The sequence below is a fragment of the Tasmannia lanceolata genome, unplaced genomic scaffold (assembly GCF_043159265.1).
Source record: "Tasmannia lanceolata isolate RefF3 unplaced genomic scaffold, GAP_Taslan_0.1 ptg000007l, whole genome shotgun sequence".
In the NCBI taxonomy this organism is placed as follows: domain Eukaryota; kingdom Viridiplantae; phylum Streptophyta; class Magnoliopsida; order Canellales; family Winteraceae; genus Tasmannia; species Tasmannia lanceolata.
The window spans coordinates 17,706,449-17,732,219 of NW_027518684.1; the positions used below are offsets into that span (position 1 = coordinate 17,706,449).

The 25,771-nt window shown below is 37.6% G+C and overlaps 1 protein-coding gene across 1 annotated transcript; it reads right to left on the reverse strand.

Annotated features, from left to right (window-relative positions):
• Positions 1–1,133: 1,133 nt before the first annotated feature.
• Positions 1,134–24,736, reverse strand: LOC143882144 (long chain acyl-CoA synthetase 6, peroxisomal-like). The gene is made up of 23 exons (XM_077385584.1): positions 24,344–24,736; positions 21,271–21,331; positions 21,113–21,190; positions 20,800–20,871; positions 20,637–20,718; positions 20,294–20,399; positions 20,087–20,163; positions 19,106–19,150; positions 18,903–18,989; positions 17,118–17,207; positions 16,885–16,964; positions 16,669–16,762; positions 16,464–16,552; positions 16,275–16,363; positions 9,830–9,959; positions 9,602–9,720; positions 8,250–8,373; positions 8,074–8,160; positions 7,341–7,444; positions 7,170–7,255; positions 1,788–1,874; positions 1,620–1,706; positions 1,134–1,530 (listed from the first exon to the last, which is right to left on the reverse strand). Exons 1-23 carry the CDS (start codon positions 24,465–24,467, stop codon positions 1,432–1,434), a joined length of 2,097 nt encoding a protein of 698 aa, XP_077241699.1. The 5' UTR covers positions 24,468–24,736; the 3' UTR covers positions 1,134–1,431.
• Positions 24,737–25,771: the final 1,035 nt, after the last annotated feature.

The following is a 25,771-nucleotide window of genomic DNA, read 5'->3' on the forward strand; positions in this document are numbered from 1 at the left end:
CTCTATCGTCAATAATTTGAAAAGTGAATCTTAACAGGTAAATTCAAAAAGTTTAGAGATTAAATGGTAAAAAACTCTTAGCAAAATTGCATTTCCAATTGGCCAATCTTGAAACCAAATTAGACTAAGCTTTAGCTCTAGGATCCTACATCGTTCCATACGTAGAGGGCCAATTTGCCTAGTCTAACCCCAAAATCTCTACATGGATTCGGTTCCTAATTCAAATTAGGTTAGCCAAATCTTAGTATCCTAACACGCATTTCTAAACCCATAGTCTAAAGAAGCCTCCCAAGGCTCCATTGAAGGTCCATTTCCATTTTTTCCTCTTTACCACCATTCATCAGCTCTGAGATACTTTCCATGATATCACTATTCCGATCCTATGTTAAGGAAAAAGGTAAGGGTGCAACTTTGGTTGGGCTCAACCCGAACCCGGGTTCAACCCGATTTTGGCTCAGGTTGGGATAGGGTTGAGGCCTTTGCAACCTGATCGAACCCGACCTCTGTCCTCTAATTTTATCTTGATTTTCTATGGGTTACTGAATTTTTCTATTTGGCCCAAGGTGATCCCGAACCAACCCGACCCGATTTTTGTTAGATGGGTTGGGTTATGGTTGAGAAATTTAGAGGCAGGTGGGGTTAGGGTTGAGGGAATGCTATATCGGGTTGGGTTAGGGTTGGCCTCAACCCGAACCAACCCAACTCGAGTTGCAACCCTTGAAAAAGGGCTGGATGAGGATCCTAGTTGCTCTGTAGAAATTTTAAGTTCATTAATAAAATCCACTTTTTCTAAATAATTGTCTTCTGTATTGAAAAACCTTAGTGGAGATACTCTGTGACTACATCCTAGAGACAAATATGGAATTGTTAAGAGAAACATGCTCTCTTTTGGAACAATCATAACCCTTTAGATGGTATCCAAGAGACATTATGGTAATTCTCTTTTGCAATAATAATATGTTAATTCACAATCCCATAATTTATATCATCATTTATTGCCTATATCTTAGGGGAGAGATATCCACTATCACATTTTGTTAATGGAACTACTCACTCTGTTTAACACTTTTAATTAGCTTTTAGGGGCTGTTGGAATACTCAAAGATGCTATCAAACATCCGATCAGAAAAGTGTTAAACAATGAATAGTGCCATTAATAAAATAAGGTAGTGTGGATATCATGCGTACCAAATTTCATCTGATAATGTAATCCTCTTACAGTTATTTAAAGTGGTAGAGCAATAATACAAAAATGGAGGATCTGAGTTTTCCACTCACTTTTTTTGTGATATTATTATTAGTAAGGAGGGCTTTCCACCCTCCACATTGGAACATGAATTTATTTCCATCTTCTGGTGTGTTTTTACATAGCCACCCTAAAATCATAGATGAGAGTTGGGAAGTGAAAAATCAACCCATTAAACCATATGCTCAAAACGTCTTCTGAGATGCTTGATCTGAAGCAGACAGCTCTGCATACATGTCTGATATAGCTTTTGCAAAATAAGCCTTAGCTTGAGGTCTCTTGATCTGGGGAAACAATAAGGAAACAAATCAAGGAAACATAACAACTTATACTCTTCTTTTGATTTTTTATGTTTCCTCTTAAAATTACTTACCTTTAATGTTGGTGTAAGAAGGCCATTCTCCAGACTGAATGGCTCTGCCACTAAGGTTACTGCTTTTACAAATTCAAAACCTCGCAACTGCAAGAAAAGGAAAAAAAATAAAAAATCAGAACCAGTCAAATTTATCAGGTAAAAGTATTCTGTTTAATGGGGGTTTACCTGAGCCTCTCTTCCAATGGCATCCATGTCAGCAAGGACAGCTGCCCTTGCTTTTGGGTCACTGCACAGTTGTCTTAAATCTTCATACTGCAGATAGAGTAGATCCATGCATGGAACATATTTCACTAAGTATAGTCTATGTCGAAATCATATAAATGCATACATGGGAAGATGCATAAAGTAAAGTAGTTAGAAATCATTTGATTTGGACAACGGTTCTTTGCTCAAGTACCCAGTAACCAGTTTTTTTTTTTGAAAAGTGACTAAGATGTATTAATAATTCATACGAAGGTTACATGAAAAGGAACCAGGAGTCCCCCATGGGGTCCATCGTATGATGGCCTAGGAGATAACTCCAGGGCCCTAGAAGATAAAGTTTTCAACATTATTCCCCTTTACAAAGCTAGTCCCCCTTACATACCCCATTACATTTTCCTTTCCAAAACACTAAAAGTACGGGAAAAATTCTGCGACCTCCACGAAGGTCAAGTTTAAGACACCCCTTCTAGATTTCAGAGTCTTTATGATCTTCATTGAGGATAGCAGCTCCTCCGTAGATTAATGGTCTCCCTCCACCTTGCGCGATCTTCCTCGAAGATCTTAAGTAAACCTGCTACCGGGTTAAAGCGAAACCCTCAATAGATTCCATCGATAACACCTGTATCGAGAAGAAACCAAAGACTATGGGTGATCCTAACTCAGAAAAACTACACGAAACTAATCCAGAAGCATAATAAAATTGTCTCCAAAAAGAAACCTCCAGAAATTAGATCTAACCCCCTTACTTCCTGAGACATTAAGCTCCCTACTACCCTTCATTTGGGTTTTTCCTTCCCCCCCCCCCCCCCCCACTTCCTTCTTCTCTATTTCAAAGAACATTTTTTTGTCTCTTCAATATTTTCCTCGTATTCCAGGTAGGTCATTTTATCAAACTCGTCAGAGTAGGCCTTCTCTTCTTCTTCCGACACTTCCTTCTCGTCCTCTTCTGAGGTCTCCTCATCCGTTTCTAACACCATGTTCTCTTCTTCCTCTGAAACTTCCTTCTCTCCTTCTACTGAAAGTTGTTCAGCCCTCTCAATGCAGGATTTAATTTTCCCACTGAGTTCCGCTTCCATCGAGTCTCTTGTCATTTTAGACTCCTCATCGGGGAAAATTATTTCCTTCTCCTTTTTTCCTGCCGAAGCCGCCTCCAACCGATCCTTTCTTTCCTTTTGTTCCTCTTCCAATCATTGTTGAAAGTACGACAACTTGGATTGTGGTATGCTTACTTCTTTGACAGACCTTTTACCAGTCAGTTGAAAAAATCCTTACTCATTTTCGTTTGCTTCCTTGAATTTTTTCTATTGAACTTTCACGAATTTCCTTGCGATCTCACTTTTTGTTGGAGTTCTTCACAAGATCTCTTCTTTTCCTCCCATCCACTTTGGGGTGTTGGGACATCTTCCCTTACAACCTTCCCTTTACCTCTTACATCCACTCTTTCCTCTTCTTCCGAGGACGAGGAATCACCAGGTTTCTCATAACTTTCTAACATTTTAAGATATTTGAGACAAACTGTTTCTTTTTTTGTTCATTTATGTTTGAATGATGTCCTTCCCGTTTCTTCTTGTAACGACCCGGATTTTTACTGCACGGATCGCTACGGACAACAAAACATATTTATTCCTGTAATTATACAGCGGAAGGTTAAAGTATAACCTGAATTTACAAAAATCCCAAGTATGACATATTTAAAACCTTTTTACGTCTGAGGAGATTGACTGGGTTAATCATTTCCATATTTCCTCAAGTTGCTTTCACACTTCTCATAACTAAGGCTCCTCATTGACAAATACTCCTGCATCTAAATTTTCAAATCCTGGTGGGAAAAAGTGGGTTAGGAGAGCAGGTATATAGAAGCTTCGACAAGTAGATCAAATCAATAATAAGAGACAGTTCTATAAAAATATGCAGTATTTTGTATAGAACATAATGTGAATTGAAAACTAATATTAATAGGATTTTTTTATAGAAACAAATTAACTAAATAGTAAAACAAACCATTTAAAGCCCAATAGTATCCAACTGTTTCTATTTCTGAAGTTTTCAGTAACGATCCGTCTCACCCTCGTATTGTCCACTTTGGACTTGGCTCGCTTCCGCTTTTGGGTAAGTCGACGGCTTAGAGGTACAAACACGTCACACGAGAGAGACTATCGCACATTTACCTCTTCCATTTCTTTCATTTCTCATTTTCGTTCAAACTTTTCGTGCATATGAAATCCAACATTTCATTTCATTTTCCAGAATGAAACGCATTTTGAAACAAATACGATTTGATATTTCCCAAATGTTAACAATGAATATTTGAAGTAAAACGGATAAGAAATATTTGAATAAAACAACATATACTCATATCCCTATCACTTTCATTGAGAAAAGATATCAGCTGAATCTAGCTATCACCTGCCTTATCAAACCTGAGAAGTGGGAATTTGAAGATGCTTGACCTTGAAGATGACAACGATCAAGGAGAAGTGATTCTCCTAGCCTTTTCCTTCTTCTCCCTCTCTCCCTCCCTATTCTTTCTCTTTCTTCCTTTTCTCTTCCTGGCTGCTCTATTTATAGGAAAAGCTGAGGGGAATAGTAACATGTGAATAGTTTTTATGCATAATAACTGTTATTTTTTTACCGGGTATTACTAACTACCCCCCTTAAAAGAATTTCGTCCCCAAACTTCCTCTCTCCATACTCTCAGGAGAAAATGGTTCTACCATAATCGTAACAACAAGCAATGGTTACATTCTGCATCTGTAAGACGAACACACGGAGGATTACATATATTTCAAGCTCGATCTATTGTCTATGTTTCATCTATCTAACCCCATTCCTAAGACATACCCAAGACTCATGCAACCAGATTCCTCACAAACTAAATCTGGTGGCTCTGATATTGTCTGGTTCTAAACTGTAGCCATCTTGGTTTTATTTTTCCGCAGAAGACGCCTCTACATAGGGAAGGTGGGGATCTACACAAATAGCCCAAGAACTTTGTCTCTCCGCTTCCAGTGTGGGACCAACACACCCTACTAGAGGAGATACAGCTCTGATACAAACTGTAACGACCCGGATTTTTACTGCACTTATCGCTACGGGCAACAAAACATATTTATTCCTGTAATTACACAGCGGAAGGTTAAAATACAACCTGAATTTACAAAAATCCCAAGTATGACATATTTAAACATTTTTACATCTGAGGAGATTGACTAGGTTTATCATTTCCGTATTTCCTCAAGTTACTTTCACACTTCTCATAACTAAGGTTTCTCATTGACAAATACTCCAACATCCAAATTTTCAAATCCCGGTAGGAAAAAGTGGGTTAGGAGAGCAGGTATATAGAAACTTCGACAAGTAGATGAAATCAATAATAAGAGACAGTTCTATAAAAATATGCAGTATTTTGTATAGAACATAATGTGAATTGAAAACTAATAATAATAGGATTTTTTTATAGAAATAATTTAACCAGATAGTAAAACAAACCATTTAAAGCCCAATAGTTTCCAACTGTTTCTATTTCTGAAGTTTCCTGTAACGATCCGTCTCACCCTCGTATTGTCTGCTTTGGACTTGGCCCGCTTCTGCTTTTGGGTAAGTCGACGGCTCAAAGGTACAAACATGTCACAGGAGAGAGACTATCGCACATTTAACTCTTCTATTTCTTTCATTTCTCAATTTCGTTCAAACTTTTCGTGCATATGAAATCCAACATTTCATTTCATTTTCCAGAATGAAACGCATTTCATCATTTTGAAACAAATATGATTTGATATTTTCCAAATGTAAACAATGAATATTTGAAGTAAAACAGATAAAAAATATCTGAATAAAACAACATATAATCATATCCCTATCACTTTCATTGAGAAAAGATACCAGTCGAATCTAGCTATCACCTGGCTTAACAAACCTGAGAAGTGGGAATTTGAAGATGCTTGACCTTGAAGATGACAACGATTAGGGAGAAGTGATTCTCCTAGCCTTTTCCTTCTTCTCCCTCTCTTCCTCCCTATTCTTTCTCTTTCTGGCTGCTCTATTTATAGGAAAAACTGAGGGGAATAGTAACATGTGAATAGTTTTTATGTATAATAACTATTATTTTTTACCGGGTATTACACTTCTTATAGGCTACGGAACCACCTTTTGTAGCCTCTCTGAGAAGATAATTGTAATGATGACACTTGGTCTTATTGAGGCGATTTAAAAGAGGGCCTTTTCCAACACGGAAACTTTTTGAATTCCAATTGTTTTCACCTTTACGAGCCAAGTGTCGCTTCTCAGAGGCTTTCATGTTCAGTTTACGAAAACTCTTTTTGTAGCCAAAATTTAATTTTTTTGAGGCTACACCCAGTCTGAAGTCCTTTCTCCCCTTATGTCCTGATTCTTGAGCAGGACCTTTAGGAAAAGTAGAATTTTCCTGTCGACGATTTAGTCCCCCTCAGTTTAGATTGTCTTGTAAGGAGACATCAACAGGTGTTGGGGCATTAAATGTGTCTTGCTTGTCAGCCTCGAAGTTCATGGTCCTTGGCCTTAGAATTCCGGCTAAGGAAGTCTCAGCTACCGATTGATTAGGTGGAAATTTGAATTTGAAATTCAACCGCTCCTTCTGGCCCTCCTGTACTTGCCTCAACTTACCTTTTTTGTCCTCCTCCTCCACCATGATCTCCTCCGGCACCGGAGGGAAAAAAACTAGTGAAGTTTTTTCCGATCTTGCTAGCCATTTAGGACGAAAATTCCTCATTTTGTGCTTCAGGCGTACATCTAACTTGGACTAAGTAGATTTTGTTGTCCACTTTTAACTTAATAAATGGTGTTACCGACTTCCAATACTGAGTTAAGACTTTTACTGAGGTGAAAGCCACACAATAGCTTGAATTTGAATTAACCCAGTAACCATTTGATTTAGCTTGAATTTGAATCTTTGACCTGGAAAATTAAGCGGTTCTATAACCGTCATAGTACTTTAGCTACCATCAAGGAAGAGATACCAAAACTATGGAATCTTTGGGTCAAGAGTAAATACAATCCAAAGCCATGGCATGCAACCATAGTTTTAAATTTCGGTAGAAATTTTCGTATTTCGGCCGGGAATGAAATTTAAAACCAAAAGCGAAATTTAAAAATTTCGGACGAAGTTATAAGATTTTCACCGAAATTTCCACCGAAACTGAAATTGCCAGAGAAGTTCCCACTGAAATTTCGTTTTCGGCTTATGCCGAAACCGAAACTGAAATTTCAAACCTTGCATGCAACCACAACTATCTTTCCCATGATGCTAAAAAGGTCAGCTCAAGTAGTACCTACCAAGTAGGATTAGATTGGAGTCAAGAAAGCTACCTTGATGCCCTCGGACGCAGCCCAAGCCTTCAAAATATCTGGTTCAACTGAAACAACTGCTACTAAAGAAGCATTTAAGCTGTCACCTATCACCAAGTGACCATTAACAGTTAGCAAAGAGAAACACAATTGGGATTTAAAATAAATTATTATAGGACTCCAAATCCTTACCATATACAAAACATTGGGCAATAAACTTGCACTTAGCATAGGCATTCTCGATCTTCTCAGGTGCAATGTACTCACCTTGTGCCAACTTAAAAATGTTCTTTTTCCTGTCATATTTACAGAGAAAGCACATTCAAAATAATGATAAAAGATTATAATGAAACGCTTAATGTTTAGAAAAAGCAGAGGGGCCATGTGCTTCATTGAACTCCAACTCTGGCGTGTTTTTTTTTTGAAAGGTAACAAGAGTGTGAAGGTGAACAAGAAAAACTTCAGAAAGTCAGGAGTGAAAATTGATGTAAGGTTTGCTTAACATCCATTTAAAATAAGTTGTGGGAGAGAACTCTTCCCCCATCTCTAATCTTTGAGTGATTACCTTTTAAGCTACATAAATGGATGGTTTGCTTCAAATGAGACATTGTAGGTGCTAAAGAACATACAAGAGCTCGAGGAGTTTCCGGCTACTATGGGCTAAACCTATGTAAGGCTAAGGCTTTCAGACAGGATTCCAAGAGTTTTTTCAATTCATATGAAACTCCACATTACCTTCCTTAACACTGCTAAAAAATAGTTTGTCTTCATTAATTATTTGAGAATATTGGAATTACTTAGCCCTTCAAGTACATTGTTTTGAAGTAAAACAACCTAAACACCTTCTTAACCAAAGAAGAAATGTGAGCAGTGCAGGTGAATGAATGTCTGAGAGGACAGTCATTAACAGTGCATGAGAGCATACCTATCAATAATCTTTAGGCGTCCTCCTGGTAACCATAAGCCTATGTCTCCTGTATGCATCCAACCATCCTCGTCAATTGCTTCTTTCCTGTGCAATTTGATTAAGATGTCAGCCACATCAGTTTTGATGCAATTCTAAGTCTTAATAAGAAGGTGCGACAAGTGTAGGGTGAGTACGTCTGAGTCTCATCTTTGTAGTATCCTTGGAAAACACTAGGACCCCTGACACATATTTCGCCACGGGGATGGGGCTGATCATCAGAGGTGTAATTCATTTCGGGAACATCAATAAGTTTTATTTCTGAAACAACAAATTCCATGCCACACAAAATAAGAAAAATTCCAACCATAAGAACACACCATTGGGGAAAAAAATCACAGAAAATTTCAGCGTGTTAGAAACTTAAACCCTGTCATGATATTTAAGGATGAACATAAAATCCAGTAATTACATATTCATGGTTTAAACGGTCCAAACATCTGCTACAAATTTATTGTCAGGAAAAAAAACACCTGCTACAAAGACAAGGATAATGAATCCTCACATTATGGACTCAAGAATGACAAATGCAGCAGCAAGAACAGCTTTCAAAAGCCAAAGTATGTTAGGGGAAACCATAAAAGACAAAAAATCTAGTCTGCGAGAATGAAAACTATCAAATAGAACAATGATTTGGGACAACCAAAAACAATTGAGAAAGTAAAACCGATCCAGAAATTCTGCTTCTATAGATCATTTAGGGGCCATTTGTATACACGGATTTTAGAATATTGAATTTCCTCAAAATCCTGGATGGAAGATGAGAGGAGACCGTCCGTCGTTTTCTGATTTCTCGCCGTTCTTTCCGTTGAGCGAGAGAGTAGGAGATCGTCACGTGTTTCCAGGTTTTAGAAATCTCAGGATGGGGGAGTTTCCAGGTTTTAGAAATCTCAGGATGGGGGAGAGATTTCTAAAACCTCGATTTCTTACTTAAAATCCAGGATAATGGATTGTAAAATCCAGAATTCTACAACGCTTTCAAACTAGAATCCACGTTTTAGTTTGAAAACAGTGTAAAGAGGGTTCATGATCAAGCTGCTGCATGCTGACAGCCTTTCTTGGATTTTAAGTAAGAAATCTAGGTTTTAGAAATCCCAGGGTTTTAGAAATCTTTCCCCCATCCTGATATTTCTAAAACCTGGAAACATGGGATGATCTCCTGCTCTCTTGCTGTCGGAAAGACGGGTGAGAAATCAGAAAATGACGGCTGGTCTCTTCCTTCCCTCGTCTCCCATCTACAATTTTGAGGAAATCCAAGATTCAAAAATCCGCATATCCAAATGGCCCCTTAGAGTTGTAGCTGAAGCACTTGCTCGAGTAGCTGGTTCTGATGTACATTCATACAGAAGTTTATACATCCAGATCAATTCAATCTTATGGACCAAATCACCATAGTAAATGTAAACCAATTTATACTACTATTGAGAAGTTGAGCCCAGACAAAGAAATTAGCTCGATACACATTATAGTTTACTAGTCGGAACCTCACCACAGGAAGGATTAGGAGAGCCAACGTGACCAGATAGGTTGTCACCCTCATCCATTGCACTTATAATACAAGAAGTCTCAGTCATTCCATAACCTTCAATAACTAGGCCACCAAAGCATCTGTGGAGTAAGTCATACAATTGTTTGTACAGAAATAAATATATAGGTAGCAAGCATTTCAACAGAAAACAGTTCCAATAAAATATTGACCAAGCAGAAAGGAACTTACACCCTCAAAAAATCCATGACATCTGGAGACAAGGGAGAAGCACCTGAACCCATAAACCGGACCCGACCTCCAAGTTTGTCCCTTATTTTATTGAAGACCAATCTGTCCCACATGGGCGATGGATTCTTACCTAAAATGATCATATATAACCAACAAAATGAGTACGTAAAGAAACATAAAGGCGTCCAAATGATTTTGAATAAATCAGGCAAACACTTAAACTTCACTACAATTAATTATTTTCTAATATTTTTTATGCAAAAGATTAATTATTTTCCTTAAGTTTTTGAAATGGAAAATATCCGATTCCACCAATTAGAAAATCGGGCAAGAATAACTCACATATAAAAAAATATTAACTCATATTTTTTGAATGAGGAAGAATATTATTATTGAACGAAGGAAAACGGAGCCCTACAACTGAGTTGGTAAATACAAGGAGAAGCAAAGAATACACTGAGAAAAAATACATAAAAACAGGAAATTTCAAGGGGGAGGAAATCAAACAACTCAACCCCTCCCTTTCAATGCCCACCCAGACTAGCCTATCCCTATCTGCCTTGCCATTAGCTGATCATCTTGCATGCCTGTAAGAAATGGATGTTCCCTACACACACACTCATGGATATCATCAAAGCAGTGCGTGAATCTCTATGGGTGGGGATGACTCTCTGTTAGCCAGCAGACAACATTTAGGGAATGGGAATCTCCTTCTAGGATTAACTTCTCCAAAATGCTAATCTCCATGATCCTCATGCCCTGGAGCACTGCTCTCACCTCCGCCTCATTGGAATCCATGGGATTTGAAAAGGACCACCTTGGCATTCCCTGCTCATCTCTCAAAATCCCAACTATTCCTACTAGACTAGGGTTGCCCAGGTTGGATCCATCAAAATTGAATTTCATTTTCTTTGGGTATGGTGGTTCCCATTCAAAGGATGGTGTCAATACCTGCTCATTGCCAAAGCACATCTCTGTCCATTTATGCCAAAGATCAAAAGTTGATACGAATCTAAAGCTTGTGATGATTCTTACCCAAGCTATAGTTAAAGCAATCACTTGATGTGATGTAGATAAATTGCATGCATTTATGGACAGATGTGTTGCTTTGAGGTGTTGTGTTGTATACAGGAATTTCATGTCATAATCGCCATTACACAACTCTTCATAACACATGGCTTGTTGATCAAGGAGCAAAGGAACCAAGAGCTTGCACCTACAGTGAAGACATCCTCATTTGAAAATGCTCAAATCAAGAAGCTCATCATGAAGATTCCACAAGTTCCTAGCAAGTGTCAAGAAGGAGCTGGGAGTTGAACATGCCATGGTGAGACCTCATGTACCTCAACATGCATTGAAGATTGGAGGAGAAGTCACATGAGCCATATCAAGTTGAAGATGTTCACTGAAGATGAAGAAGTCCTAGAAAGTGCAAAGGAGCCGACACATTTCCAAGAAGACTCATGGTTTTCATTTTTAGAATGTATTTGGAGTCCTCTTGATTTTATGTTTAAATGCACTTTCAAAAGGTTTTCAAATGGTTTTCATACTTAACTTTTTACATCTTTGAAAATCATACACACCCAAAAATGTGTTTGAAAACCTAGGACTTAAGCCCAAGACCATGGCCCAAAAGCCCCTTATTTTTAAAGTTAAAAATGGAATTTCACACAGGCCGGTCAACGGGGCTTTGCCGGGCGACCGCGAGATAGAACCTGGAAGTCCAGGACATCTCGAAATTTATCAGGCCGATCGACCGGGCCAATCCGGTCGACCGCGGATTGATTTTTTGGAAATCCAGAAAACATCCAGGTTGGACTTGGCGGACGACCGCAATAGGTCGGTCGACTGCGGATAGGTTTTTTAGCCGAATTTTTGAGCTAACAGATTAGCCTCGCCGGACGACCGTCATGGGGCCGGTCGACCGCGACGGTAAGAAACTTGAAAATATAAAAGGGCGACCGCTATAGCGCGGTCAACCGCCGTAGCGTGGTCAAGCAAACTAGCCGTTGGGACGTTTTCTGCTTGACTTTTTCAAGCCAGCTATTTACAGTTTTACCCCAAACGGTCATATTTTCAAATACACTATATATACATGATTAAAACCTGTCTAAATAAGCTTTTGAACATTTGAGAAAGATCAAATCCCATTTCTCTTTGAGCTTCAAGTTTCAAATCAAAAGCAAAACCTCTTTGAACTTGTATTTCCACATCTTGTCAAGAGGCACTCCATAGGGCTTTACATTTTTATTTTCTTGGAGTGATTATGAGCTATACAAAATTGTAATCCGCCTATTAACAGGCATTGAGTGTTTTTCATTTTCTTTTGTTCTTCATTGAGGGTCTTCTCTTCGGCCCGGTAAGAATTGTGAATGCGAGGGTCTCCTCTTCGGCCCGTGAAGAAAGGTGAAGCATGTGCGAGGGTGTGTCACCTCGCCAAGGCTTCGTGCAGAAAGAGTTTGTTCCCTTTGGAGATGGAGAAGTCGGGTGTACGGCTTCAACATTTTAGTGGAGATTCCAAGGAGGTAAACTTGGAAGAGTGGAGTAGGTCTTGTGAAAGACCGAATCACTATAAATCTTGTGTTCCTTGTGGATGTCTCTTTTCTCTCTCTCTCTCTCTTGCACGTGTGGTGATTGGTAATCTCTAATCTTACTTATGTTTATGCTTTAATTGAACAAGGGTTAGAAAATGCACTTGAGTTAAATATTATAAACCATAATTGCATTATGATATCCATTTGAATAAGGGTTAGTAAATGTGCATGATTAGAATGTCTAAACCTTAGCTTCTATTGATAAATTTATTTAAACAAAGGTTAGATTAATTAGTGCTTAATTAGAAGATTAAGTTTTAATCTTGCCTTAATTAAGCCTAAAATTTCCAATTGCCCAATTCACACCCCCCCCCCCTCCCTCTTGGGTTGTCACACCTGTATTTCACTCATCTTCTCCTCAATTAGTGCCACCCCCACCTTTTTACGGGTGTCTTCATTTTTAATTCCATCTAACCATGTGTGGCTGCACATCAATCTAAGCATTCGCATCTCTGCTACACTCATCTTATGCACATCAGGTGGCCCAACATTCTGAGCCGTACAGCATGGCTGGCCTATACGACTCAACTTTCGCATCTCTACTATTAGAATATGACGATTAAAAAGTAAGCATATATTATAAGTTGTTTTTAAGAAATATAGTTTTGATCTATTTTAAAAGATTTTTAATAAAATTTAAAAAAATAATTAATTTTCAAAATATAAAACTTGAGCTCTATCAATTGATAGATCGGACAAGATCTCGCATATAAAAAATAAGAAGCTAACATGCATATATAATACTCCTTTCCACAAGATATGCATTGCTCCCTGTGCAAATGCATCACATCAACATTTATTGAAAAATAAGCAAAAAATAGAAAATAGACATACAACTCGAAAAAATGTTGAAGAAAAAATATTTGTATGTACCACGTTTCATATTTCGACATGTTGATCAAAGTCCCTACTTTTAAATACTACATTCGTAGCGTTTTAGTAAAAATGACCGAAACGACACCGAAACATCACCGACATGACAGAAATTTCGTCAAAATTTTGCAACGATTTAAATTCCAGTGACTTTCATTTCAGTGACCATGAAAATGGTAACATACTAACATGTAATCTAAAAATGACATATTTCAGCCAATATTTAATATCAGGCTACTGATTCACAAGCCATTAATGCTTTAGATGATGTGGGCATGGAATTCTTGACGTTATTGGAGAACTCGAGAGTTGAGAGTCAACAAAGTACGCATCAAAGGATATTCATTATTAGTAATTAGGTAGTGATAGGATCAGTTGTCTCCCATGGCACTTGATGCACAAGTGTCAACAAAGGTACCAAGAAGTATCACGAGTTCACGACATATGAAAGAATCAAGAAGACAGTTTTGAGAAATTTGGGCCTTAAGAGAGCGAAGCCGCTGATATCAACATGACACTTGTTGGCTTCAGCCGATGGGCTGAACCACATCACTTTGAGTCGAGATTCGGGGAGACTTGTCGTTTTTAAGCTGGGAATCATAGTTATTTTGCCAGAATTATTGCAGTTATCTATGTTAGAATGGTATTTTGGACATTGTACATGTAACACTATTTCACATATATGTAATTCATATTACATGGGAGCTTCCTAAGGGACTCTCACCTTCTCCCTCACTTCTTCTTGTTCTTCCTCCTCCTCCTCCTCTTCTCTCTAAGGGACCATGCACTCTAACATGGTATCAGAGCTGATCCTGGAGGATTGAAGCATAAACAAAAAGAAAAGGAAGTGAGACACCCTCACCACCCTTCATATCGCCGCCCACCACCTCTTCGCCGTGCAGGACTTCACCTCCCTCATCCTCCACCACCCAATCTACCATAGGGTTCCGGAACCCTCCAAACCCTATCCCGCCAGCCTCTCTGCAGCCTTATCTCCCTAGCCACCGCTGTAACTCTCCCTCACCACCTACGTCCCTAGCCACTGCCGTAACCCTGCCTCATCCCTACATACCTAGCCACTGCCGTAATAATCCCCCACCCCACCCCACACACAGCCCGGCCGCGAGGGGGGGGGGGGGGGATGTCGGGCCAAGTCAACTAGGATTTTTCTTCGGCCACGTTCTGCGCCGCATCCGTGTTTCTAAACACTCAGAAGGAGCATACCACTTCTTGTAATGCAGTCGGATACTCCACGCAGTTTCCATTGTTCCAGAGTCTGTTGATATTATTGTGGATCTTTCTTTGGGCTATAGATGCATGAAAGAATTTCGTATTTCCGTCGCCTTCCTTTAACCGCTTTTCTCTTGATTTTTGCCTCATAAAAACCACCTCCTTTAGAAGCATGTGATGAAGATTTTGTATGGCCTTGGCAAGATTCTTTGCTGTCTAAGTTGAGGGAACTTCATCATGTGCATTTTCAGCGAATGTGACTAGGACTTTTGCCTCTCTAACATTCTGGATTACATCTCCAAACACTTTCTTGTTTCTATCTCCTGAGTGTTGTTTTCAATTGCTGCAAGAGCATAAAAATTACTCCCATATACAAGTTTCCTCCAATCATCTTTAACTATGGCCATGAACCATTCATCCAAGGCCCGCATTTTTTCAAACCGAAATGGTCTTTTGGCAATCATATCTTGGTTAAAGAAAGAAACCAAAACAGGGGCATGATCAGAGTAGTATATTAGAATTGCATGTGAAACGTGGTGTATACATACATCATACATATTTTTATGAATTACATGTCAAAACGCGGTATGCAGTGAACTATCAGAGTGAAGTGTGGTATGCAATGAATTATTAGACAGCACGACATCGCATGTCACTAGGTGTTCGATGTTATTAAACCATTATAGATGGATGTTATTAAACCATTATAGATGACTATCTTGCTTAAGTGATGGTTTCTAAGTGTGTATTTGTGTTTATTCCTTCGATGTTTTTAAAACATTATAGATGACTGTCTTGCTTATGTGATGGTTTCTAAATGTGTATTTTTTTTAATTCTATCATTTCCTGAAGTTTCATCTTAAAATTCTATCACTTGCATATGTTTCCAAACATTTACGTGATTTTATAGGATTGTCATTGAAATTTTTTTGTTTCCGTGGTGATCGAAGCAGAAACCCAAATTCAGAACCCTGTTTTTATGGTAGAAATGAAAATAATGGTACATTTGTTGGTCCTTCCATAATAATAGGTGTCGACAGTAACAATGAAATGACCAGTAAATTTGCTAGCTTTGATAGGCCATAGATAAGGATGGAATCATAATCTGCTATTGGTCCTTCCGTAATAATTGTACTGCCACGGTTAAAATGGAAACAGAGGTCTTCAGGGACGTGCCAATTAAAACATCGCTTGCCTTTGTGGGTTGAACAGAAAAGCATTATATGTAGGGATACTTAATATAGCACTTAACTTTTCCCCTAGGGTATATTAATCCGGGAACATATCCATAAGGGACTCACCACACATCCCTCCAAAATTTAATCCAATCCCCCGAATATACCTTAAACCTAATACTCGTGTTAAAATATCGTGCCACACTGTCAGACCTTGTCGGTGGATGAGGGGGTTGAATTCTATAGCTGTGATGGTCCTACAATGGAGGAGAGTATAAATTGAGCAAGGAGAGGTCAAGTGAGGATGCTCTTGATTTGTCAGTGAACCATACTGTAGAGGTTAGTAAAAGACTTGGGTTGATCTATTTTGGTCCTGAAGAGGATTTTAGAGACATGATTAGATCCTCGGAGATTAGGGATGCTAAGACGTGGAAGTGGTCCTTATATTAGTTGCATGCTTTGTAATTTTCTGTTTATAATGTAACTGAAAGATAAAAACAGACAAAAAAGGGAAAGGAACAAAAAAGGAAACCTTATACAATACATAGATTTACTAGGTAATGTATAATATACCGTTCATTATGGCTTGCTTCTTGGAATTGTACGCAGCATTAAATAGCCTCTCCCTCAAGACGCCAGATGTCTTTACAGCATTCATAATGCTGTGGAAATCATAAGAGATGGTCTGAATTAGTCACAAATAAATGGCCTTAAAAATTACAATTGCCGTGGTAATTGAACAGGAATATAATGTTAGGTTACCCAGCATATATTCTATTATACAATCGAGGAACACTACAAAATATTGTTGGTCTTAAAGCTGCCATATCATCCATTAATTTCAAATTGTCCTGCATGCAAACACCAAGAATTCTGGTTACAAAGAAATGAACCTAATACACATAAAAAGTTCGCTTTAAAGACTAACATAGTTGCTGAAAATGGCTATTGAGGGGAAGCTCCATACCCCCTGGTAGAAACCAATCGCAACTCCAGAGTGAAGCATCAGAATTTGGTTTACCCGGTCATAAATGTGTGCCAAAGGGAGATAGGATATATAACTGTCCAATGTAAACAATGAGTTCAAATAACAAAAGTTCAGCAATAGAAAGAATGCAGTAACATTTTGAACGAGAACACAATCCTAGCATGTCAAAAACAAGACATAAGTTAACAAACTCACACATCTGACGGGTAGAATTTGACTGTAAGACTTGAACCAGCAACATTTGCAATCAAGTTTCCATGGGTCAATACAGCTCCCTTAACAAGGCAAGTGAATCATTAATGGCAAAACAATTTTAGCTTCTAGATTAAGGCAAGGTTTGAAATTTCGATGAAAATCTTATAATTTCGGCCGAAATTTTAAATTTCGGTTTCGGTTTTAAATTCGGTCCCGGCCGAAATACAAGATACCTTTGGTGTGCCAGTCGTGCCACTTGTATAGCAGATGGTTGCAATGTCTTCAGGTTTCGGAGGGCAAAATTGCTGAAGATTACTGAGACCCTAAAATCCAATCATATGTTTAGTGGTGAAAATGAATGAAACTGCAGGAGAAATGGATTGTATAGATTAATTATAAGTGTGAAATAATGAGTCGATAACATACATAAATTACAGGTAACACCAGATATGCTCCATTAGCAAGTATCCCATGCAGTACTCAGATGTAAGACCACCAAAAATGTTGCCATTAATGAAACAAAGGTGTGTACAATGCCAGAAATGTTATGTTATTTGGACCTCCAATTCAGGATAATATAACCTTTCATTTGTCATTTACTTAACATTGAACGGACAATGTGGTAACATGTTGCCCCATCTCGTAATCTACATAGACATTAAAAATGAATAATAAAATAAATAATAGAAGTTTTCAGCCAATCTTTTCACTTTTTGTGGTCTTTATGTTCGAGGGACTATTGAGCCTGTTCAAACAAAAGCTGCAGCACAAGAGGATATCGGAATTATTGGCCAAAATCACACAAGTTCCGGCTTACTTTCTCCCACATGAGCGACTGGGCGACAAATTGTAACAGAAAGGTGAGTTTAGTCATTCGGAAAACAAAATATCATCCTTACACCTAGCAAATGCAGCAACAAATTACATGTGCCTGTGAAACCACATGCATTGTCCGTATGTAACTTACACAATGCCGGAAACTTTGGGGAGGAAATGAAGAGCTAGCCAATGAAGAAATTTGGTGTGTGTGTGTGGGGGGGGGCGGCACTAGGCAGCTAGCAGGTCATTCTTCAGAGCTGTGGGTAGATCTAAAGGAAATATTGATTTTCTCCTTGATATAGATCTATGAGGATCTAATAAAGGGATGCAATCTGAGATAAAAATTTAGCCAAAACAGTGAATGGATTGAATTTTCTGCGAAAAAACAGTCCTAAAACCATTAAGTTGTTGGAAATTGAAGAAAATGAGCAGAAAGTACAGAATATTTACCGAAAATGCTAGAAAAACACCAAATGATGAGCAAGAACAGAAATGGACTGAATCTTTATTGAATTTTGATGAAAAGAAGCAGTAAAAGAGGACTTCTTGGGAAGTTATTCTACTTGACTATCACAAAACCTGATAAAACATCTTGGTTGGAGTTGTTAGCCCATTTATGCATGCCCTGGAGAACCTCACATGGATGTTGCTTATAGAATCCTTCAATATATCAAAGAAACTCCTTAAAAAGGTTTTATTATGAATTGAAATCTTAATATACGAGCTTCTTCTAATGCTGATTGGGTAGATTCTAATGATATGTTTTCTACCATACCCTACACGTATATAGGTGGTGATCCATTCATGTGGAAATTTAAGAAGCCAAAAGATTATTATCCAAAAGTTGGGGCTGATGTGGTATAGAAACTTCGATGAAGGGGATTTTACTTGTCTTTTAAAAATCTAAGATTGGACAAAAAATTTGTGGGAACAAACAGGCACTCAAAGCAGTGAAACATCGGCAAAAAGAAACCTCTGACAATATCTTCATATAAGAGAAGGCCTTAACAAGAAACTTCACGCAATTATAAAACAAAGAACTGACAAACATACCGTTAACCAATGATAAATCAAGAAGAATGAACACATGCTAACATTTAGAACTCATAACGGAGACATTCTGATCGCTAATATGAAAATTGCCCTTGATGGATTTTGCTAGAGATCCGAAGTCCCTAACAATGAGAACAAGGGAGTACCTTTTGGAGTAGTCTTGAATAAGAGATAACCTCAACTCCAGCTGTTGATGGAAGTGATGGCATATGTTCATCTACCCCACCTACTACCTGTAAAATCAAGAAAACAAATGGGAAAAAATATAGAAGACTCAGAAGAATAGCATCAAACTTCCTTTCAGTCCATGTAAAGGATTTCGATCACAATTGTTAGGGGCATTTCATACCACTACTAGATGCACAGATGGAATCTCCGCTAAGAAGCTCAACAACTGCAAGTTACAGGTGAAAAAGTATAAGAATTTTGCATAGCACTATATAAAAAATAAAAATAAAAAACTAGATAATGTGGAAAAAATAAAGAAGCATTTCATAAATTCGGAAAGAGAGCAATTCTGATTTGAGTGTCCAAAACCAAAGTTATAAATCAATGGTTTCTAAAAAAAGCAGAATACAAACTATAAAGAACTAGTTTTGATATCATACAGTAGTTTCTTAGACATGGATGGATTTAGGTTCCTAAAATGAATTCTCCCTAATTCCAAACTGAAAATTATAAAGCTAATCAAGAAAAAAGATTGTAGCTCATTTGCTGTCATGTAGGCTTGAGTCAACAAAACATTTGAAAAGATTCTCAGTGTTTCATATGCAAGTGTGGAATTCATCATCATTAATGACAAAGACCGTGGGTCACATACAAATCCAAACACGGCTTCGTCATAACTTTTATCCCATTAAAGAAAAAACACAGGATAAAAAGGAGGGCTGACCAGGAGACAACATGAGAACAATAAGAAAAAGATAAAAGAAATAGAAAAGGACTACAACTATGGCATACCGTTACAAAATATTTGAAAATATTCTCAATGTTTCATATGTAAGTATAGAATTCATCATCATTAATGACAAGGACCATGGGTCACATACAAATCTAAACACGGCTACTTCATAACTTTGGTCTCATTAAAGAAAGAACAGACTATAAAAAAGTTCTAAACTAATTGAAGAAAAAGAGTTATCATATACAACTCAGGTCATTTTACAATTTTAAGTCCATCATTCTGTTTCTCAAATAAGCATTTTGATCGGAACATAGAAATCAGACAACAGTCTAACAAGATAATCTTTTTGAACACCTCATCCACGTGCTTTTAGCATGCTTTCTATTGGAACAAAACAACCTTGAAGAAGCCAGTATTTGAACTCACGGTGTTCAATGTTTGTGGTTCACAAAAGATAGCTTGGACACTAGCATGGTTCACAACATATTTAACAGCATCTGGTCCTGCAAAGAGATCAGTAGATTATAAGGTCCAAAAACTTCACATTGAGAAAAAATATTCATCTAATTATGTAAACATATCCAAAAGTACCTTTCAACAACAAAAAATCCAAGAACATATCAAGGAACTTACCAAGTGTGTCGTATAAAGGAACAGAGATGAAAGAATAAGCGGAGCAAGCATGATCTACAATCATCCACTCCGGTCTATTGATAAAATATAATCCAATACATGCTCCCTGTCCCAAATGAAACCAAAGGATAATTATTTCTGGTGGCGTACGATATGTCACCTGCTTATTGGACTTATATGAGAGAAGACTCATCTTGCTGACATAAAGTATATATAACTAGACATATTCATAAAATATAGGAACGAAATAAGCCAAGCCAAATCACAAAAATGGATAGCAGAGCATAGGATATAAGAAAAAACAGATACCAAAAATACTAAAAAATCCAACAACTCAACTCACTTTGGGTATCCCATGATATATTAGGCCAGAACCTATTGCTGACCGTGCTTTACCTGCTTCTCCATACGTCATCCATTTGTATCTTTGAGAGGAAGAGAATAAATGTAATTATATAAAGCAATTTGAGTGCGAAACCAGAACCTCAAATCAGGAAACAACTTACTCTCCAACTGTTCCATCCACCCGATTTCGTGTACCCAAATACTTGAAATCTTGGTAAGTTTCAACAGCATGTCTAAAACCACAAAATCAGATGCAAAGCATTAATCCACCAACAGCATTTCACAGTCCAAGAAGTCACATCTCCAGTTCAAGTAGATATGAAGGAAAAAAATACATGTATATTGTGGCTGCATAATATATAAAACAAAAATTCAAATTTTTTTTTTTTGTTTTTGGAATGGCATAAAATGAAAATACAGATGGGAATTAAATAAATGTTGAATGAAAAGAGAAGAATAAATTCGAACGCTTACACAAAGTTATCATGCAAAGTTCCAATATCAGGATGATCTGGGAATCTACTCACGAGCTTTAGCGGATTGCGCGCTGATCTGTGAAGCGAGAATGATATTTTACTCCGCAACAATAAGAAAATGTACAACCAGAGCAAGAAAATAAGAAATCAGTTTACCTGTATACATTCCACTTTCCTGATTGCAATTTTTCTGGAAGAACTGCACTGTAGCCCTGTCCTGTACAAATTTGAAGAATGTCCAAAAATTTAGTCTATCTAATTTATATGTAAATAAAAAAACTGTCCTGACTAATTGTGTTCAAAGTCAAGAACAGAAGAGCAAGCCTCATAGAAGGGGAACAATTCGACTTGATTCCTGTGGGAAAAAAGAAAGCAATTTGACCAGAATAGCAAACTAGAAGGGCAAAATGTAGAACCTAGTGACAAGTTATTAAAGAAGAGAAATCTTGGCTGGGTGTATGAATTATGAAATACATATCCAAGCAAAACAAAAAGAGACATTAAAAGCAGGCAATTTTCATCCCCAGGAAACATTAAAACATCAATGGAAATGCACAAAAGGCAGAAGCAAAGTTCCTTAAGAACCCTTCTTCACATCCATACTCTAGAATAGTAGTCATTCCTTTTCCAACAAAAAAACTACCTTTACCGACCTAAAACTAGACCTTCAGCATGCTAAAAGTAACCTGAAGTAAAATTTAGGCCAAATTGAAGCCCCAGCTAACACCTAGACTTTTAGACATGAAAATTATTAATGCAAATGGGTGTACAAGGTTAAATATAAATCTGAAAAGACACTTGAAAGGTATAAAACTTGTTTGGTAGTATAAGGATTCAATCAGAAACCCAACAACTACAGCGAGATTTTTAACCCAGTTATAGCCATGGTTTTAAATTTCGACCGAAATCCGAAATTTCAGAGACCGACACCGAAATGCATCAAAACCGAAACGGTCATTTATTTCGGCCGAAATTTCGGAATTTCCGTAATTTGACCCAAAAAATATGTTTTTTTAATATTAATTTAATATTTCACCGAAATTTAATATTGAATAAAATATTAGTTTCGGGTCAAGTACCAGATTTCGACCGAAATTTTGAAATTTCACGGTCCGAAATCAGTACCGAAACCGAAATTTTAAACCTTGGTTATAGCTAATACAGTGAGACCAGTATTGGCCCTCTCAAATCTTTACAATTTGCCCCTTAATCGAATGGGTGTAAAAATTCCTTCTTATGAGGAAACTTATAAGAAGAAGTTGTCACGGAACAACTTTCAGGATTCAACACTACAAACAACTAACAATACAAATGCAAAGAGAAGAATGCCATCTATGGTCTAAACAAGCACCAAAAGCATGGTCTGAGCACTTCTATAAGAATGGCATGAAATACAAGATATATAGACAACTTATTTATGAAAAAAAAAAACCATGACATAGTTCTAGGTTCTTGTCCGCTTAATGTAGACAACATTATTATCATCTCCTATCATCAAGGAGATGATAATAATGAGATCAAAGTGGCGCTTGGCACAATTTATGATTTAAGCCACAATTTTGAAATAAAAGATCTAGTTCATCTAACATTCTTCATTGGCAACATCTCAAGGAATATTTAGAAGCCAGCGGAAATAGGCTCTTGTCTTATTTAGAATTGACCAACTGCAAACCCATTAATACTCACATTGTCTTGTGTAACAGATTAAGTACAGAAGAAAGTCAACCAGTATCAAATCCACTCCAACGTAAGAATTTTTTTGGCGCTCTTTAGTATCTGAATTACCGGGCCAGGCATAACATTTGCAGTAAAACAAGCATGTTAGTTCTTAATGGTCCTAGAGAAGATCATTTGCAAGTGCCAAATGCAGTTTGTTCTATAACAAAGGACATGTTTCAAGTGGCCTTTTTCACGTCAGAAAAAGTAATATTCTTCTACAGATTGATTGTTATATAGGATGCATTCTTCAACGCTTCTCATTCTTTTCTCTACTGAGTGAGTCGAAACTGGTGGAAAGGAATCATGCGGAACAAATCCTCTTTGTTCCTAAAAAACAGCACCACAAGTGGCATTCGAAGGAGAATCTGGAGAAATCGGTGGAATGGGCCAGGGTTGCAGAATGCCATTCTCTATATATTTTTCCATTTTTTCATTCTACACAGAGTAAAATAGCATGGAAGCACTAGGAAGAAGGTTTAGAGAACATGGCCTTAGATGCTCATTGGGCTGGAGACCTTGTAACTAGAAGATACATTTCAGATCACTTTGTAATGTTTAACAACTATTTAATATCCTCGAATAGAAAAAAAAAAAAAGTAAAGAAACTTTGCAAGGTCTAGCACAAAGGATGAATACAACTCGTATACCAATGAAATGCATTGATTGAATACAATATACATTAGTCCATTCGTTCCATTTGTGGCTCTTCTCTCCACCTAGGGTTTCTACATCTTCCACTAATATTTTCAATGGGGAGATGTGGTAAACCCAAAAAAGAGGAGAAAAAGTGGTGCACGCTCTCACCATGCAACAAAGACCACCCACAAGCAAAGGAAAATAGCTGATAAGATGAGCCTGATCCCCAATAACATGGGAGAGAACCACCAAAGAGAATTAGCTCATAGGACATGTCTCATCTCCTATAACCATGGACCCACTAAAGAAACAAAGGTTTTGGGAAGAATGCCATCTATGGTCTAAAACAAGCACCAAGCAAAAAGAAACAGAACAAAATGACCAGGAAAGGGTAGTGAACATGAAAAAAATACCCTTGGAGCCCAAATTTCAAAGAGAAAATCATAGCATAAGGAAGCTTAGTACAGATATTCGTACAGAGAATCCCACAAAGTAAGAACCCCTTTGGTCTCTCCCCAACATTGACACAAAAAGATAAGGGCCCACAAAACAAACAGGGATATCAAATTCTGAAAAAAAAAAAAAAAAAAAAAAAGAAGACATCATGCTACATAGAAAGAAGGATAGAGTAAAAGAGGGTTTTTAGAGAGAGTAAAGGAAGGCTTTTTAGGTTATTATAAAGACGACCAATTAGAAAAAAAAAAAAAAAGGGGAGTGAAGGTGGAGGGACCTAAAAAAACACAGTGATTGAAAAAGAAAAAAGCTTTAACAACATTTAATGAAAAAGAAAACCCTAACCAAAATAAAGCAGACATTTTAAAAAAAAAGAAAAAAAAGGCAAGTCCGAGATCCACAAAATAAGAACAAACATTACCTGAAACGAATTCTCCGGCGGTCTCGTTTGGTCGGAGCTGAGAAGAATTCCTATCGCCGGAGTTCAAAACGAGATGGGCGTGAATCGTTTTAATCCGACGTTTGGCGATGGAACTAGAATCCATGGAAAATTAATCGGTTTTCTTCCCTCAAAATATTTTCAGAGGAAATAATCGTACAGAATGAGATTTGATTTGTTTGTTTAGTTATTTTTAGATGATTCGTGAGTCTGTCGTATTCGATTACAACGGGGCTGAGAGATAGAGATGGAGTAAGGGGAAGAGATTGAGGGCGCGCTTTCCAACAAACTATTACGTAGTGTGAGGTAAGAGTTTTGTAATGTTATAAATAGAGGGATTGATGATTGCGTGTAGTAAAGTACGAGTTAGTTGGTATAGAATCAGATAGTGTGATATGAATGGTAATCCTAATTAAATGCTAGTTGTGTTGTAGGAAGAACTCTTCTACGCCAGGGAGATTGCTCAATATTGGCTGAATCAGCATGTTAGTGGCATTAGTTTGAAAATTCAACTCTTGAAAAAGTAAAAGAGTTTTCACTTTAGGAGAATATATATGGTGCAAATAATACAATGGGGGCTCACAATACATTGATTTGTTGGACCTGGCATAGATAGGGTGTGCCCATATCCTAACCCTCCGATCCGCGGAGGTTTCTATACACTGCCGTCTATTTTAACCTTCAACAGATCTGAGGGTTCGGATCATTTTTGGGAAATGATACGTACACGTCTTTTCTTCCCAGGCAGCCCCTTGTAGTATAAAATGAGTGATCACAAATACACTAGAGGGGGTGACCCGGGGGAGAAAGGGGGGACTTTCTCTTTGTAGTGTAAAAAGTGGCTTTTCCAGTTCTCATGAATTATCCTGTTCTGCCCTTTTTCTACAGTAGCTAGCAAAAAGAAGTAATAACGTGTGGTATAGAGAGAAAAAGAGAGAGGCAAGAGAAGGTGTATATATGTAGATGGAAATTTAGGGATTTTTATTCACCTCCTGAAAAGTACAATGTGTCTTTTGTAAAAAATATTAATTACTTAAATTTGAAATGTTGATAGAAAAAAAAAGAGCAATGATAGATAGAAGGGAGCCCTTGGATAAAGAGCCACAGAAGGGCTCTTCATTGGATCCACGTCATTTTCGGTTACATTTTAAAATTAGTTGAAAAAGTAAAATCACTTACATTTGATGATGTGGATCCAATCAAAAGCCCTTCTTGGCTCTTTATGCAAGGGCTCCCTTGAGTCTATCATTCCTCTTATAAAAATGGTAAGTTCGGTTTTCAATTAGGGAGACGGTATTTTCAACCCGAAGTCGATCAAAGGGCCTCCCCAAAATCCAAACTCCGAGTTGTCTTCTGACTGTTTCTTCGTGTGCCCAAGTGGTTATTCGTCACTTCTGAGGTCACCTTAGC

Bases quoted from the DNA above. Each gene is read 5' to 3' on its own strand.
- LOC143882144 (XM_077385584.1), bottom strand. From the start codon at position 24,467: ATGGATTCTAGTTCCATCGCCAAACGTCGGATTAAAACGATTCACGCC. The intron at 21,332-24,343 runs GTAATGTTTGTT...AAATTTGTACAG, and splicing joins CGCCGGAGAATTCGTTTCAG to GACAGGGCTACAGTGCAGTT. The intron at 18,990-19,105 runs GTATGAAATGCC...TTGATTTTACAG, and splicing joins CATCTGTGCATCTAGTAGTG to GTAGTAGGTGGGGTAGATGA.